This window comes from Takifugu rubripes, chromosome 5 (genome assembly GCF_901000725.2).
Source record: "Takifugu rubripes chromosome 5, fTakRub1.2, whole genome shotgun sequence".
In the NCBI taxonomy this organism is placed as follows: Eukaryota; Metazoa; Chordata; class Actinopteri; order Tetraodontiformes; family Tetraodontidae; genus Takifugu; species Takifugu rubripes.
The window spans coordinates 5203583-5215587 of NC_042289.1; the positions used below are offsets into that span (position 1 = coordinate 5203583).

At 47.5% G+C, this 12005-nt stretch overlaps 1 protein-coding gene across 1 annotated transcript; it reads right to left on the bottom strand.

The window, feature by feature from the left end:
* Window positions 1–567: 567 nt before the first annotated feature.
* On the bottom strand, window positions 568–8652 carry LOC101073061 (SEC14-like protein 1). Its single transcript, XM_003964496.3, has 16 exons — window positions 8483–8652; window positions 8249–8334; window positions 6347–6496; window positions 6139–6270; window positions 5904–6032; window positions 5607–5781; window positions 4860–4969; window positions 4509–4698; window positions 4171–4259; window positions 4009–4079; window positions 3749–3920; window positions 2054–2188; window positions 1830–1964; window positions 1409–1660; window positions 1146–1324; window positions 568–1038 (listed from the first exon to the last, which is right to left on the bottom strand). The coding sequence occupies exons 2-16, from the start codon at window positions 8309–8311 to the stop codon at window positions 933–935; spliced, it is 2088 nt and encodes a 695-aa protein (XP_003964545.2). The 5' UTR covers window positions 8312–8334; window positions 8483–8652; the 3' UTR covers window positions 568–932.
* Between the last annotated feature and the right edge of the window lie 3353 nt (window positions 8653–12005).

Genomic DNA, 12005 nt, shown 5'->3' on the forward strand with positions numbered 1-12005 from the left:
TATTTATGTGGACAATGTGTGTCTTGGGAGGTCATTAGAACAAGCTGAATAATTCAGCAAATATGCTTCAGGCGAAGTCTGTCCACTTCCTCTTTGGAGCATCCCGCCAGCAGGTACAGATGCGATCAGAAAACCACTCGGACCAGGGCCGGGCCGGGCCGAGCGGCACCGGGACAGACATTAGCTTACCAAGAAGACAAACGTTAAAATAAAATAAAAAAATATTCCAATTAAACTTTAGCCGAAAGCCTCTAATAAGTTTATGGAAATTAAACACAATTAATTCAAATGAGGTGTCTGCCTGGCTATATGCCAGGTCACAAATGGCGGCACATTTCCGCATTCAAATCAGCCACGACGCGCTAACAAGCCCGCGAAGCAATATTACACGAAGGAGAGAGGGAGAGAAGGGGATTACTTGAAATGGGACTTCACATCCCCACTCATTTTTAACACGTTATCTCTTTCTATAAACATAATTTATTCAACTCAGATCTGCAATTATTCCAATTAACTCCAGACGCAGCAGCTCTGCAGTCAACACAGCTGGAGGACACGTTCCACAGCTCAGGCTGAATTCTTGTGAGAAATTCTTTATTTAATTCATTCTTTGTGCTTACAGTGTGAGGCAAAGCGCGGTGAACACATGAAATGCAGCTTAGATCGACGACGCACACTGCCATCTAGTGGACAAGTCAGTAATACAGTAAGGACTGATGTGCGCTTACTATCAGGGCATGGACGAGAAACAAAAACACAGGTGAACACAACCAAGGTGAGACAAACACACATGGACACACACGGACACATTATAGTAAACCAGAAAAGTGACATTTATGTCAAGTTGTTCTCGAAATTCTGATTCGTGAACCCGAAACTGTTTTTAAGACACGGTTGGAGTTGAAGGTCAGCAGGTCGACTTGCACCTGCCGCTACCTGGAGATGGAGGAGCTGGTCTGTGATTGGCTGGAGGCAGTGGTGGCAGCACTGAGCTGAGAGAAGCCACTATGACAAGACTCTAGGCTGGTCATGGACCCCCTGGGAGAGTAAGAAACAGTCATCAACTACTCACCAAAGAGATTGCAATCAACCCAAATACCAAAGGAGGAGCTGCTTGATACAGGGGAGCAGACGAAGGAACTGACCTGAAGTCATGGGAGGCCAGCACCTCGGTGTAGTACATGATCTTGCACTTGTGCGAGGAGACCTGCAGCGAGGCCAGAACATCATCCACCCGGGAAATGTTGGAGGCGGTGCCAGCAGGGGGGCTGTGGAAGCGCCACTGGAGGATGTAGAAGCCAGGCCAGCGTGTTACGTGGGAGCCCTGATTAAACGGACGACAGCTCCAGCATCAGCCGCTTTAAAGCAACGGGCGGAAAGTGTGGAAATGAATTGTCCCGCCTCTGACCTGTATGCTCTCCCCCTCACTGCAGGTGAGTGCACGTTCCACCATGCTGTAGTCCTTCCCCAGTATCCAGCTCTTGTCTATCACCTGGATGTTCACAGTTCCCAGGGAAGGGAGGGTGTGGGCTCCCAGGGTGTCCTTCTTGGGCACCTGTGGAGCTCTCCTGGAGTGGTAGATGGTGAAAATAACATCTCCTTTAGATACGTCAAAGTCCCAAGTGATGACGGAGGAGGCCTCGGTGATCTCGATTACCATCTGCAGGAAGATGTCTGGAGATTAGAAACACAGAACTGGGAACAGAGGGCCATTAATCACGTCTTGTTAAGAGTGGCCTGCAGTATCGGTTTCCTCCAGCTGGTGGCAGTATAACCCACTGTATAAAACCGCAGCCTTCAGGAGGATCAGCACAACTGGGACAGGGTACCTCAAACGGAGCAGCTTTAAAAATGCTGGCACTTTTATAGATGGAGTCGGTCAGCAGGTGGTTTTCCTCGCTCTCCATCTCCTCTGCCGTTCGGTACAGAGATTTAGGGACCAAACCTCCTTCAGGCACCTCACACTTGGAAAAACAGCCAACAGTCATTACTGTGAGTGGAGAAATTGATCTCGTTTTGTGGCAATGCAGAGTTGGTGTTCGGCCCCCCTCACCATGCACTCCCCTCCCAAGAAGTCAGGGATGATTTCTTTATCCATGTAGTCCACCAGTCCCCCTGGACCCTGGTAGTCATTTCCAGCAAATATGAGGAACTTCTTGCGCGTGTTCTCATCAATCAGTGGACTGACCTGCATCCAGACGACATCAGACAACATAACGGTTCATCAAGGCTTTCTTCCCCATCAATAGAACAACCCCTAGTTTCATTTTGGTTGGCCCCTGGTGTGGCTGGAGCTGGTTAACCTCTCTGCAGAGTCTTTACATCACTCAAAGCTCTCCATTACACTGAAATGCCACATCCATAATGCAGAATAAGGCATCAATTCTGCACTACAGCATGAAGCCAAAGTCTTTAACGCTGGAAATATTGGACAGTAGGTCTATTTGCAGGAAAAGCGCACAACTTAAATATCAGCGGCATCAATATGCATTAAGTCACGGCATCTCTCTTTATTAATATTTTAGCACAGCTCCACTGATTTTTATCACTGTTAGTGTCTTCATTTATGCTGCTGTGCTTGTACTATTATACAAGTTCCACCCTATTACACATGCATTCACTCTAATAGATACTGAACAGCTACATACTAAGAAACAAATTCCACAATGTGTTGCAGATCCACCACCGTGCTGCTCCTCTTATTCACTATTTGCCTGCACACATTCAGCTATTGCATTAATAAAACTGAACAAGTGTCTACCCAGAAATTAGTCAATGAGGGCTTTATTATTAACCTCAGCAGGCAGCGTATATGCCATCTGAAGCGTTACATATAACATACGGGTGGAAACGGGGTCCCCCAAAAGCCCTGCACCACTAACAAGGTTATATTTATTATTTTAAAAAAGGAGGATGTTTGTTTTGAAGGTTTGAGGGGGAAAAAATGTGCACTTCAGGGTGGGCCTGAAGAGAAACAAAGCCAAAACAAAGAGAGCATCTCCATCTGGGAGCACATCAATCTGAACCGTGCAACTAACAAAAGATGCAAACAAAAGAACCAGGATGGAGGGGAAGGCTGAATCTTGATGAGAGAAAAAAAAAAAAAAAAATCACTGTGGACTCACTGTTTCGCTGTACTCAGAGCTGGTTTTAAAAAGACCGACAGCAACAGCACGTCAGGGTGGGATTTCTGCCTGGCTTCTGCAGGGTCTTTATGTTCTATCAAATAACTTACTGCACACCTCGTGCTTTCCTCTTGAATCAGATAAGGTGTGCCTCAGGGGTCATTTTAGGGACCATCTCATTGTTCTAGAGATGAGTCTCCTTGGTGTGTCATTATAAATGAATGGGCCACATCAAAAATAAGATGAATTTAACCTTGATCCCTGGCCTGTATCTCTGTAGCTTTATGTGGTGGAAAAATGTATTTTTTATTACTTTTCTGTAGCATATCTTCTATTAAAATCAGAGCTGTAAGCCCTGTATGTGCCGCTGTGCCCTTTGTGCCATTCAGGCAACAGTCTTGTGTTTATTTCAGAGTGCTTGTTTAAGCCCATAGAGACAGTGTTTGGATCTAAACCCTCAAGGCTGACTGAGGAAGCTGCATCAGCTATTTTAAGACCTTTGATAGGAAACAACATGCTTTATCATCTGCTGTTCAGCTCTGATCGCTCTCTGTGAAGCGCCCAGTCGCTCCACAAAGCTTACATGCTAAACCCCATGCGTCAGTAACTTTTTCCAGTCTCACCAGGGTCCAGAGGACTGGGAACACTCGAGGCACCCTCAGTATCAGCAGGCGGCCCAGCGTCTCGGGGTAGTTGGCCTCCACCACCTCGATGATCCTCAGCAGGGCTTTAACCCCTGGTCTCCAGAGGTGGCGCATGTTGAGGCCCTCCATGTCCACCAGGCAGGTCCAGCAGCTGTGTAATGGCACATGTTACGTGAGCACCAACACGCACACATGTCTGTACCTTAACCACCAGAAACTAAAAGCATCAATTCTGGCACCTGATTGGTCGACCAAAGAACCTGGTGTTTTCCTCGCAGCGTCTCAGCCCCTCCTCGTTGATGGACAGGATCTGAGTCGGAGGGTTTAATAGGTATGAGTCCAACTGAAGATGCAATCAAATGGTTGCAGAGCTCCCTGAAGACGAGATATTTTTGGGTTACCTGTCTCAGTAGCACCTCCTCTCCCAGGGCTCGCACCAGGCCCTTTGTGTCCATTTGTCCCAGACGCAACACGTAGAGAGGACGGCCGTCTGGACAAAAACGGAGGAAATCAGAGATTACAGGACAAAGTGCAACAGGCTGTGTAAAGGGGAGGACGTCCACCGTGTCCAACATGACATTTAAATGGCTTGAGCTGAGCCATTAACACCGGTGACTCATTTTCAGCCACGACACCTGGAGCTCAGCTTTTTCCGTCTATGCCTGACCGACCTCCTTACATCCGCCACAGCGGGGCACAGATAAATGAGAGGTTGGGGTTGGGGGGGTGGGGGGGCTACCTTTGTCGTGGTGATGCCAGCCTCCGCTGTAATAATCCTGGAGCAGCTGCGGGCGCTCCCACGTGTCCAACAGGAAATCCACCTTGTGCTGCTTCCTCCAGGTGAGGGAGTGGCACAAGAGCTCCCTGGCCTTGTCCAGGCTGAAGTCACGGGCCCTCAGGAAGCGCAGCACATGTTGGTCTTTAGGGATCTGCGCAGCAGAGTGGGGGTCAAAGCGTCATTGAAAGCATTTTAGCCGACATGTTGGGAGACTGCCGTTCATCAAAAGCAGTCTAGACTGAGCGTCTGTGCATAATTCTGTGTTTTACATAACTGGATTAGTGGCTCTGTAGTTAAAGAAAACTGTGTGACCTTGCCCTTGTGGGTTTCCTGGAGCCACTGGCGCAGCCGAATTAAACAGCTCTCCTGCAGAGGCGTTAACTCGCCCAAGTAACGTCGGATGTAGTCGGCGTCCAGCTTGTCTGTGGGGAAGACACAAAAGACACGTCCCCTTTTGATCAAACCCCAGCAGACGACCTGGTTAAAAGGCAATTCAAGCTTCACGACAACAAAGCATCTTCAGATCCATCATCTTAACAGCTGCGGCGAGCTACGCCAATATTTATATTGGTTTTATATCCTCCTTTGCTCTATAAATGTGATCCCTTTCCCAGAGCAGATGCGTGGGAAGGTGATGAAAGTCACTCCGTTTCCATTTCCGAGGCGGTTGTAAAACCACATGGGAGGTTCATGCTCTTTCCCTCATGTTGAGGTGACAGCTCCCGCTCTTCCACAGGACAACCTGGGCCTGATGGGCCTCCTCTGTAAAGGTCACAGAGGTGTAATGAGGGTGAAAACTGTTCAGAATGGCGCCGCCATCACCCTGAATCAAATGTCAGTCATGAAGAGGAGATTTAAAAGTGGCTTATGGGAAAGGAAATCTTCGATCTTCAAATCCACCACAAAACCTGGATCAGCACTGCAATATACTCTTGTGCTTTAAGGCTTTTGATCCATATCTGCGGGTTAAAAGGATCCGGGTCTCTGTACAATCCTCTGCTTTCATTTGAGGAATCAAAGCAAACAAGTCAGGGGAACATCAACACTTACTGGACCTACCATCAGGGGTGCCGACGACCTGTTCTGATGTATAGGTGGGGTCTCTACTGTCGGGCCCGGCCTTTACTGGGACGGCCATGGCCGTGCTGGAGACAACAGGCGGGGTCCAGCGAGGTATGTAGGTCACCCCTTCTTCTTCCAGCTCCCTGAGGTAGTATTCAATAATTTCTTTCCCCTTCAAAACAGAGAGCAGACAAGGTCTGGGACTGAGCGGGTGACAGAGGGGATACTTCCAAATAAACACCGGGACGCAGAACAGACAAAGAAGAACTAAACGCCAGATGCAGACTCACAAACCTTCTTGATGCTGCTGGCGTACTGTTTCATGGCTATCTTCTCTGCTGTGGACTCAAAGCCAAAGAAAGACTTTATATCCAGGCTGGCGGTCTGTTCAAAGCACGTCCAGTCCTCGTTCTCTGGATGCACCTGAAAAAGGGACAATATATTATCATCACTTTCTTGTTTTTTGGCTCTGCAAGTGTATTGAATGAGGCACGGTTAGGTTAGCTCAGCTCCGGGTTCGGACGCTCACCGTGTAGTTGCAGCACTCGCGGACGACCACTCTGCTGGAAAAGGTCTCGTTGTGGACTTCAATCTGGAGCGTCCTGTCCCTGCGATTTAGCGTGTTCTTTTGGAGGAAGTACAGGTAATCCACACCTGCGATCTGCACACAGGAGATTCACTGGGTTCATTTTTGAATCCGCACAGCGCCGCCATCCCAGGACGTGCAGGGCAAGTACCCGCTTGAGAAGCCGCGGGGCTTCTATGTCAATCACGCAGCGCCTCTCCGTCACCGACACGGCGCCGTCGTCGCTGTGGTTTTCGCCGATGACTTCGCTGTCGACAAACACCGGGATCAGGGGACACTTTGGGAACCTCCTCATGTAGGCCTGGGCAGAGGGAACAATTCACATGCAGATGAAGGAAATAGGGATCATCAATCATTCATTTTAGAAAATGTCTTACTTCAGACTTTCTGCCAGCAGCAAAAACAGAGACTGTCACATTTGAATCCAAAAATATCACAGCCAATTTATTTTTCCCCGTCCATGTTTCATACCCAGAAGTTCTGAAACCAACACCCAGCCTGCTGTTTTCCTTCCACACCAACAGTGAAGTGTGTAAAAACATTTCTGCCAGTCCAGCGAGGTCTCCCAGGGCACCAGAGGACCTTTTTGGGAACGTGTAGTCGGACATATGTCAAACAGCGGCTTGTGTTATAACCGCCGTAACTCACCTGTCAATATTGACCAGTCATGGTCTCCCTGAGGCTGTGCAATGAGTGGAGGTGTTTTTGCTGATAAATGCTTGTTAATAAGTAACCAAGAGCGGGAAAGAATAAAGGCTGTAATGGGCCAGGAAATCCGGGCCAGTCCAGGACGTTGAGCAAAAAAAATAGTAGCAGGAAGAGCTCTTATTTGCAGGCGAGAAAGAAAGTAAACACGTGTGCACCTTGCAACACATGAGAAATCCGAATTAATTAAAGGGAATTAGTCGCTCAGCAAATTAATGAGAAGCTTTCCCGGGTAAACAGAAGACGCCGAGCTGTGTTACGCAACGGTACAAACAGTGGAAACAGGAGATTTGGTCTAATGTCAGGAAATTTAATTTCCAGCACCCCTCACAGTTGAACGTCTGCAGCTGATTGAACTCTGCGGGCGTCGAGCCCAGACAGGCAAATTCCAGCACCTCCGTCTAAAACCCCACATTTCTGTGCTGAGTGGGGGGCCACAATGTCGTAGCGCTGGTTGAATATTCACCAAATATCCCTGACGGGAATAAAGACTCCGGGTAATAACCTGGAGACCGTCGGTGACAGGCTGAGCCAGGGGAGCAACGATCAAGCAAACAGATGAATAGGAGCGGAGGATGTGGCCCGCTTTCCATTCCGCGCTCTCCTTTATGCCGCTGAAGCCGGGATATTGTCACAGGGGCCGTGACTCTCAGTTACGCCTATCGTCTAGATCATTCGGAATAATGCGCAGAGGCGTAGGAGGAATTTCAGAGGGTCTTTTGTGGGAAAAGGAGGCTCACAATCGGGACAGTTAGTTACAGTTCACATTCGCCCCATGAGGGTGTCGCATATTTCGGCTCCTTAATGTGTAACTGAAGGAAAACCCAGTAAAAGTGGGTAAAAACAGACTTCTCCTGCTTTTAAGCCGTCCTACTTTTATTCTTGGTTCCTAAACCCATTTAGTCAAAGTGAAAGCAGGTTCGCTGTGTGCTGAATACTGGCTAAAACTGTGGCCATGTATGGTTTGGTCGACCAGACAGCTCAGCAAGGCTTATCTTTCCCAAGTTTATAAAAGGGTTACATAAGAACAGAGGGTTGAGAAAAACAGGAGAACAGAGGTTTTGTTGAAGTGCACAGTCAGTGAAAGCTGTAGGCCACTTAATCAAGCACACCACCGAAAGATTACAGCCGAGTATTGAGAGAAATCCATTAAAACACTCATTTCATTGTATTTACTGCAGCCTCCTTTGGAAGGAAGCGTTTTAAGACCCGTAATGCCGAATATAATCATATGTTTCTCTTTCAGTTTGATGAGGAGCAGAATGAAGCCCGCAGATGTGACTTTATTCAGCCGTGAAAGTTCCAGAATGCTGTGGAAATGTTGTGGGATGTTGTGCAGGCTACTCACCGCCATTATCAACTCAAATGGGTGCTTGTAGACCCGCACTGGGGACTGGTATTCCTGCACCATGGTGGACGCTGACTGGTATTCAGCTAAAACCGACAAAAATACCGTGAGAACAGCAGAACAATGGCAGAAAAGAAGTTTATGAAGGCGGCTTTGCATCTGGATGCGCTTTAAAGTGCAGGCTCCACACGCAAAATAAAGTGCCTCAACAAAGTACAGGAGAAAAAGACTTACGGCGGCTTAAATCACACCGGAGGTTGTTTAGGAGATTCTGTGGTGGTCAAATTCTCCGTGTGGCGTCCATACCGTCAGCTGACTGGAGACATTCTGGTGAACGCTGGAAACAGTCGAATAAAACTAAACTCCTCCATCAGCCTGGACGCTTCGGCCACGCCCCCTCCGGCAAACCCGGAAATCAGCGCTCCTGGGTTCCGGCGTTTTATTGTGAAAGGTCCGGTTTTTGACGTCACTTCCTCGTGGCGTCCGAATTTAAATATGGATTGGATTCGATGCATATCAACACTTTATTACTCAGAGTGAAGTTCCTACCGTCTTGAGGAAGGTCCAAATATGTATATGTGTGTGTGTGTGTGTGTGTGTGTGTGTATACAAATATTATATATTAAATATATTAAAAATTAGATACATAACTACTTTAAACGTATGTGGAAAACGGTAAATATAATAGCAAGCTTCTCACTGATGTGCTTTTATAAAGGTACTGGTAGTTCGGCCCTTTGTACCCATCTGCAGTCCAGGCCTGAAGCTGCTTCCTGGAGAATGTATCCAAGGTGATTATGCATCTGGCAGCCTGCACAAGGTACTCAGTTACAAAAGGAGACGTCCTAAGAGACGACGAGCCCTTTCCTCAGTCAAACATCTATGGTTTTAGATATTCACACCAAGACGTATAAACCTCTCAACAGATTCTCCTCAACTGTGGAATGCGTCACGGGCCTGAGGAAACCAACATGAAGGCCAGTTTTTCTCTCTCTTTCTTCTCCTTCTGTCTTTGCCACCAGTCTAAACGTACTACCTCTCCACTTCACACCATAATCATCCTGGAAGGGCATCAAAAAGCATCCTCTGCTCTTTTATGACAGCAGAGAGTGTGGTGAAGTTCAGGCCCGCCGTATTTCCACGAGAGTGCTCATGATGGTGCCAGTGACTCATCCGGTTCTGCCAAAGAAGAATATTACTGGCACTTTCTGGCATAATCTGTTGGCAATAATTAAAGTCCAGCTAAAGGGAAGTGTGAACGCTAAAGTTTTCAGGCATCTCATTTCAGCTTGGCTCATCACGCCTCCGAGCTCATCACTCTTTCTTTTTTTTTTTTAAACTCCTCTAAGTGATCTTGTCTAATTAAGGTGAGTGATGGCTGAAGCGAACCGGCTGAATTTCCTTTCTGAACCCTGCAGAACACAGATTTTATTCCTGCTCCGCGCATCTCTGGCTGAGTGAAGCTGAAACCTCTGGCAATAAATCTCTAAACACACAGCCAGTAATCCAAAACTCAATTAATTAATGAAGCTTCCGCTCGCACAAATGTAGAATCTGTAAACTAAAATAACATCAGAGGCTTGTGCAACGACACCTGCAGTTTCTGTGTTTCTGTGAAAGTTGAAGCCACAAATACCATTTGAAAGTGAGCTTTTTTAAAAGAATTTTGGAGAGGCTGTGACAGATGTCGTGACCACGATCCCGATGAACAAGAACATCCAGCAGACATGAAAAGGTCAAGCCGGGATCAAGGTGGAGGAGCGCCGTAGTGATTACTGGTGACATTTAGGAGTCGGAAGGTCACACGACAGCAGCAGAAATGTCAAGTGGGGGCAAATGCCATTAAAAATGGAAATGACTCCTCTGTTAGCAGCGCCATTGCAGTCATGAGGTGGCGGAGACAGGAGGTCGTCCTCCACTGGAGGGGTCCACGATCCGTTATCAATCACTGGAAAACTGAAGAGAAGAACGTCATTCGGTTTCACCTACGGAAATGTCTTCCTTTGGGTTCCATCGTGAGCGGAGCTGTGTGATCTTCATATTCAGAGCGTCTCTGAGATGAGTGCGTAAGATAATATCTCCTTAATGCCGAAGGGTCCGTTATTATTCATCATCCCCGGAGTATCAAGGGCCCATCGTAAACCCAAGGCCGGAACAAAAGTGCGTATAAATAACTGCATCATGTCAGAATCTGAAATGTGCTTCCTATAGGGGAGCCATCTGATAGCCTGTAAGGCTTTAATTCAGCCCGTGTGATATGGATGCAATAGCGAGGACCTGTGAGGTGAAATGAGCTCTTCTGCTGGTCTTGTGCGTCCACACACACACACACACACACACACACACACACACACACACACACACACACACACGCACACACACACACACACACACACACACACACACACACACCCAAACTCTAGCCTTGTGTATAAGCAGCATCCTGATTCTAATCTTAAAGCTTGTTGGAAGGAAAACAAATCAATAACCAGGAGATTCTACACCTGCTTGATAACAAAAACAGGAGCAGCGTCTTTATCACAGAACACAGGCGGAGTAGATTCAGATTGGTTCTGATTTACTGACCATGTTTTACCAAAAAAGAAAAGCATAACCTGATGAGAAATCAATGCATGTGTCCCCAGAGGCGAGGGGGGAGGGTGGTTGCTGTTTAATGGAGGCATTTTTGTGATTTTAAAGTGTCTATCTGGTTCCTGGACGTTCAGCGACCCTCCAGTCGCAGAAGACTGTACATCAGCAGCTACGGCTGAAGCCCCGTGGGGGGTTAAGTTGAACCGGAGAGGAAAACTACAACGTGAAATCTCGTCATGCTCAGTTACAATTTTAAAAAAAATAGTACAAAAGTCCTTCCCGTGGCGCAGCCTTGTTCAAAGAAATATTAAACACAGCGGGGAATCTTAAAATTAGCCTTCCAAGACTGGCGAAGTAAGTTACTGGCTCGGTGTGCGGTGAAATAATTACAGCTGATTGTAGTTCATTCCAGCGTCTGATTAAAGAGGAAACGGCGAGCAGGAAAAGAAACGAGCCGAAGGAGGTGCCGGAATCAGCCAAAGCGAGGACCGGTAGTCACCATGATCAGGCTGAAGAGGCCCATGATGCACGTTCTCAGAACCAGTCCTCCGTTTCTTTACTCTGGATATAACACTCCGATGTGGACTCCAAAAAAGGAACATTACAGTTTAAAATCGATATCTGCGGAGTTTTTGCTCCATAACGGCAGGCGGTCCGCGCCTCAGCTCAAAATTGTTAAACAGCAAATCAATAGCGCGTTTCTGATATTAAAAACAAGCCCCGGCGGGGTCTGCGGCACGGAACTGTGACAAACATTCTCACAGCCTGCTGATAATCAATCACCACGGCGTGGGCCCGCTGTGGCCTTTCATATTCAAATGAGGCGGAGCGCGGGATTGTGCGGAGCGTCCAAAGGAGAATCCAGAGATTTTGAAGGACGGATCAGGTTGCATCAGGTGCGCTGTCACGGCTCCGCCATTATTCCAGCGTCTCTTTGTCGGATGCAGATTAATCAACAGGTTCCCTGTCAGCACCATCGACGGTTACAAGGGGGGAGCAGGCTAATCGCTGGTACGCGCTCCGCTTTTGCTGTACAGCTTTTAATTAGCATGGGTTCATTCTCAAGCAGACGTTTGACGTTTCAAACAATATGCCCCCCCCCCATAATGCAAAAGAATGTGTGTGTGCAGAGTCAGTAACAGTTAGCCAAGCAAAACATCAACGC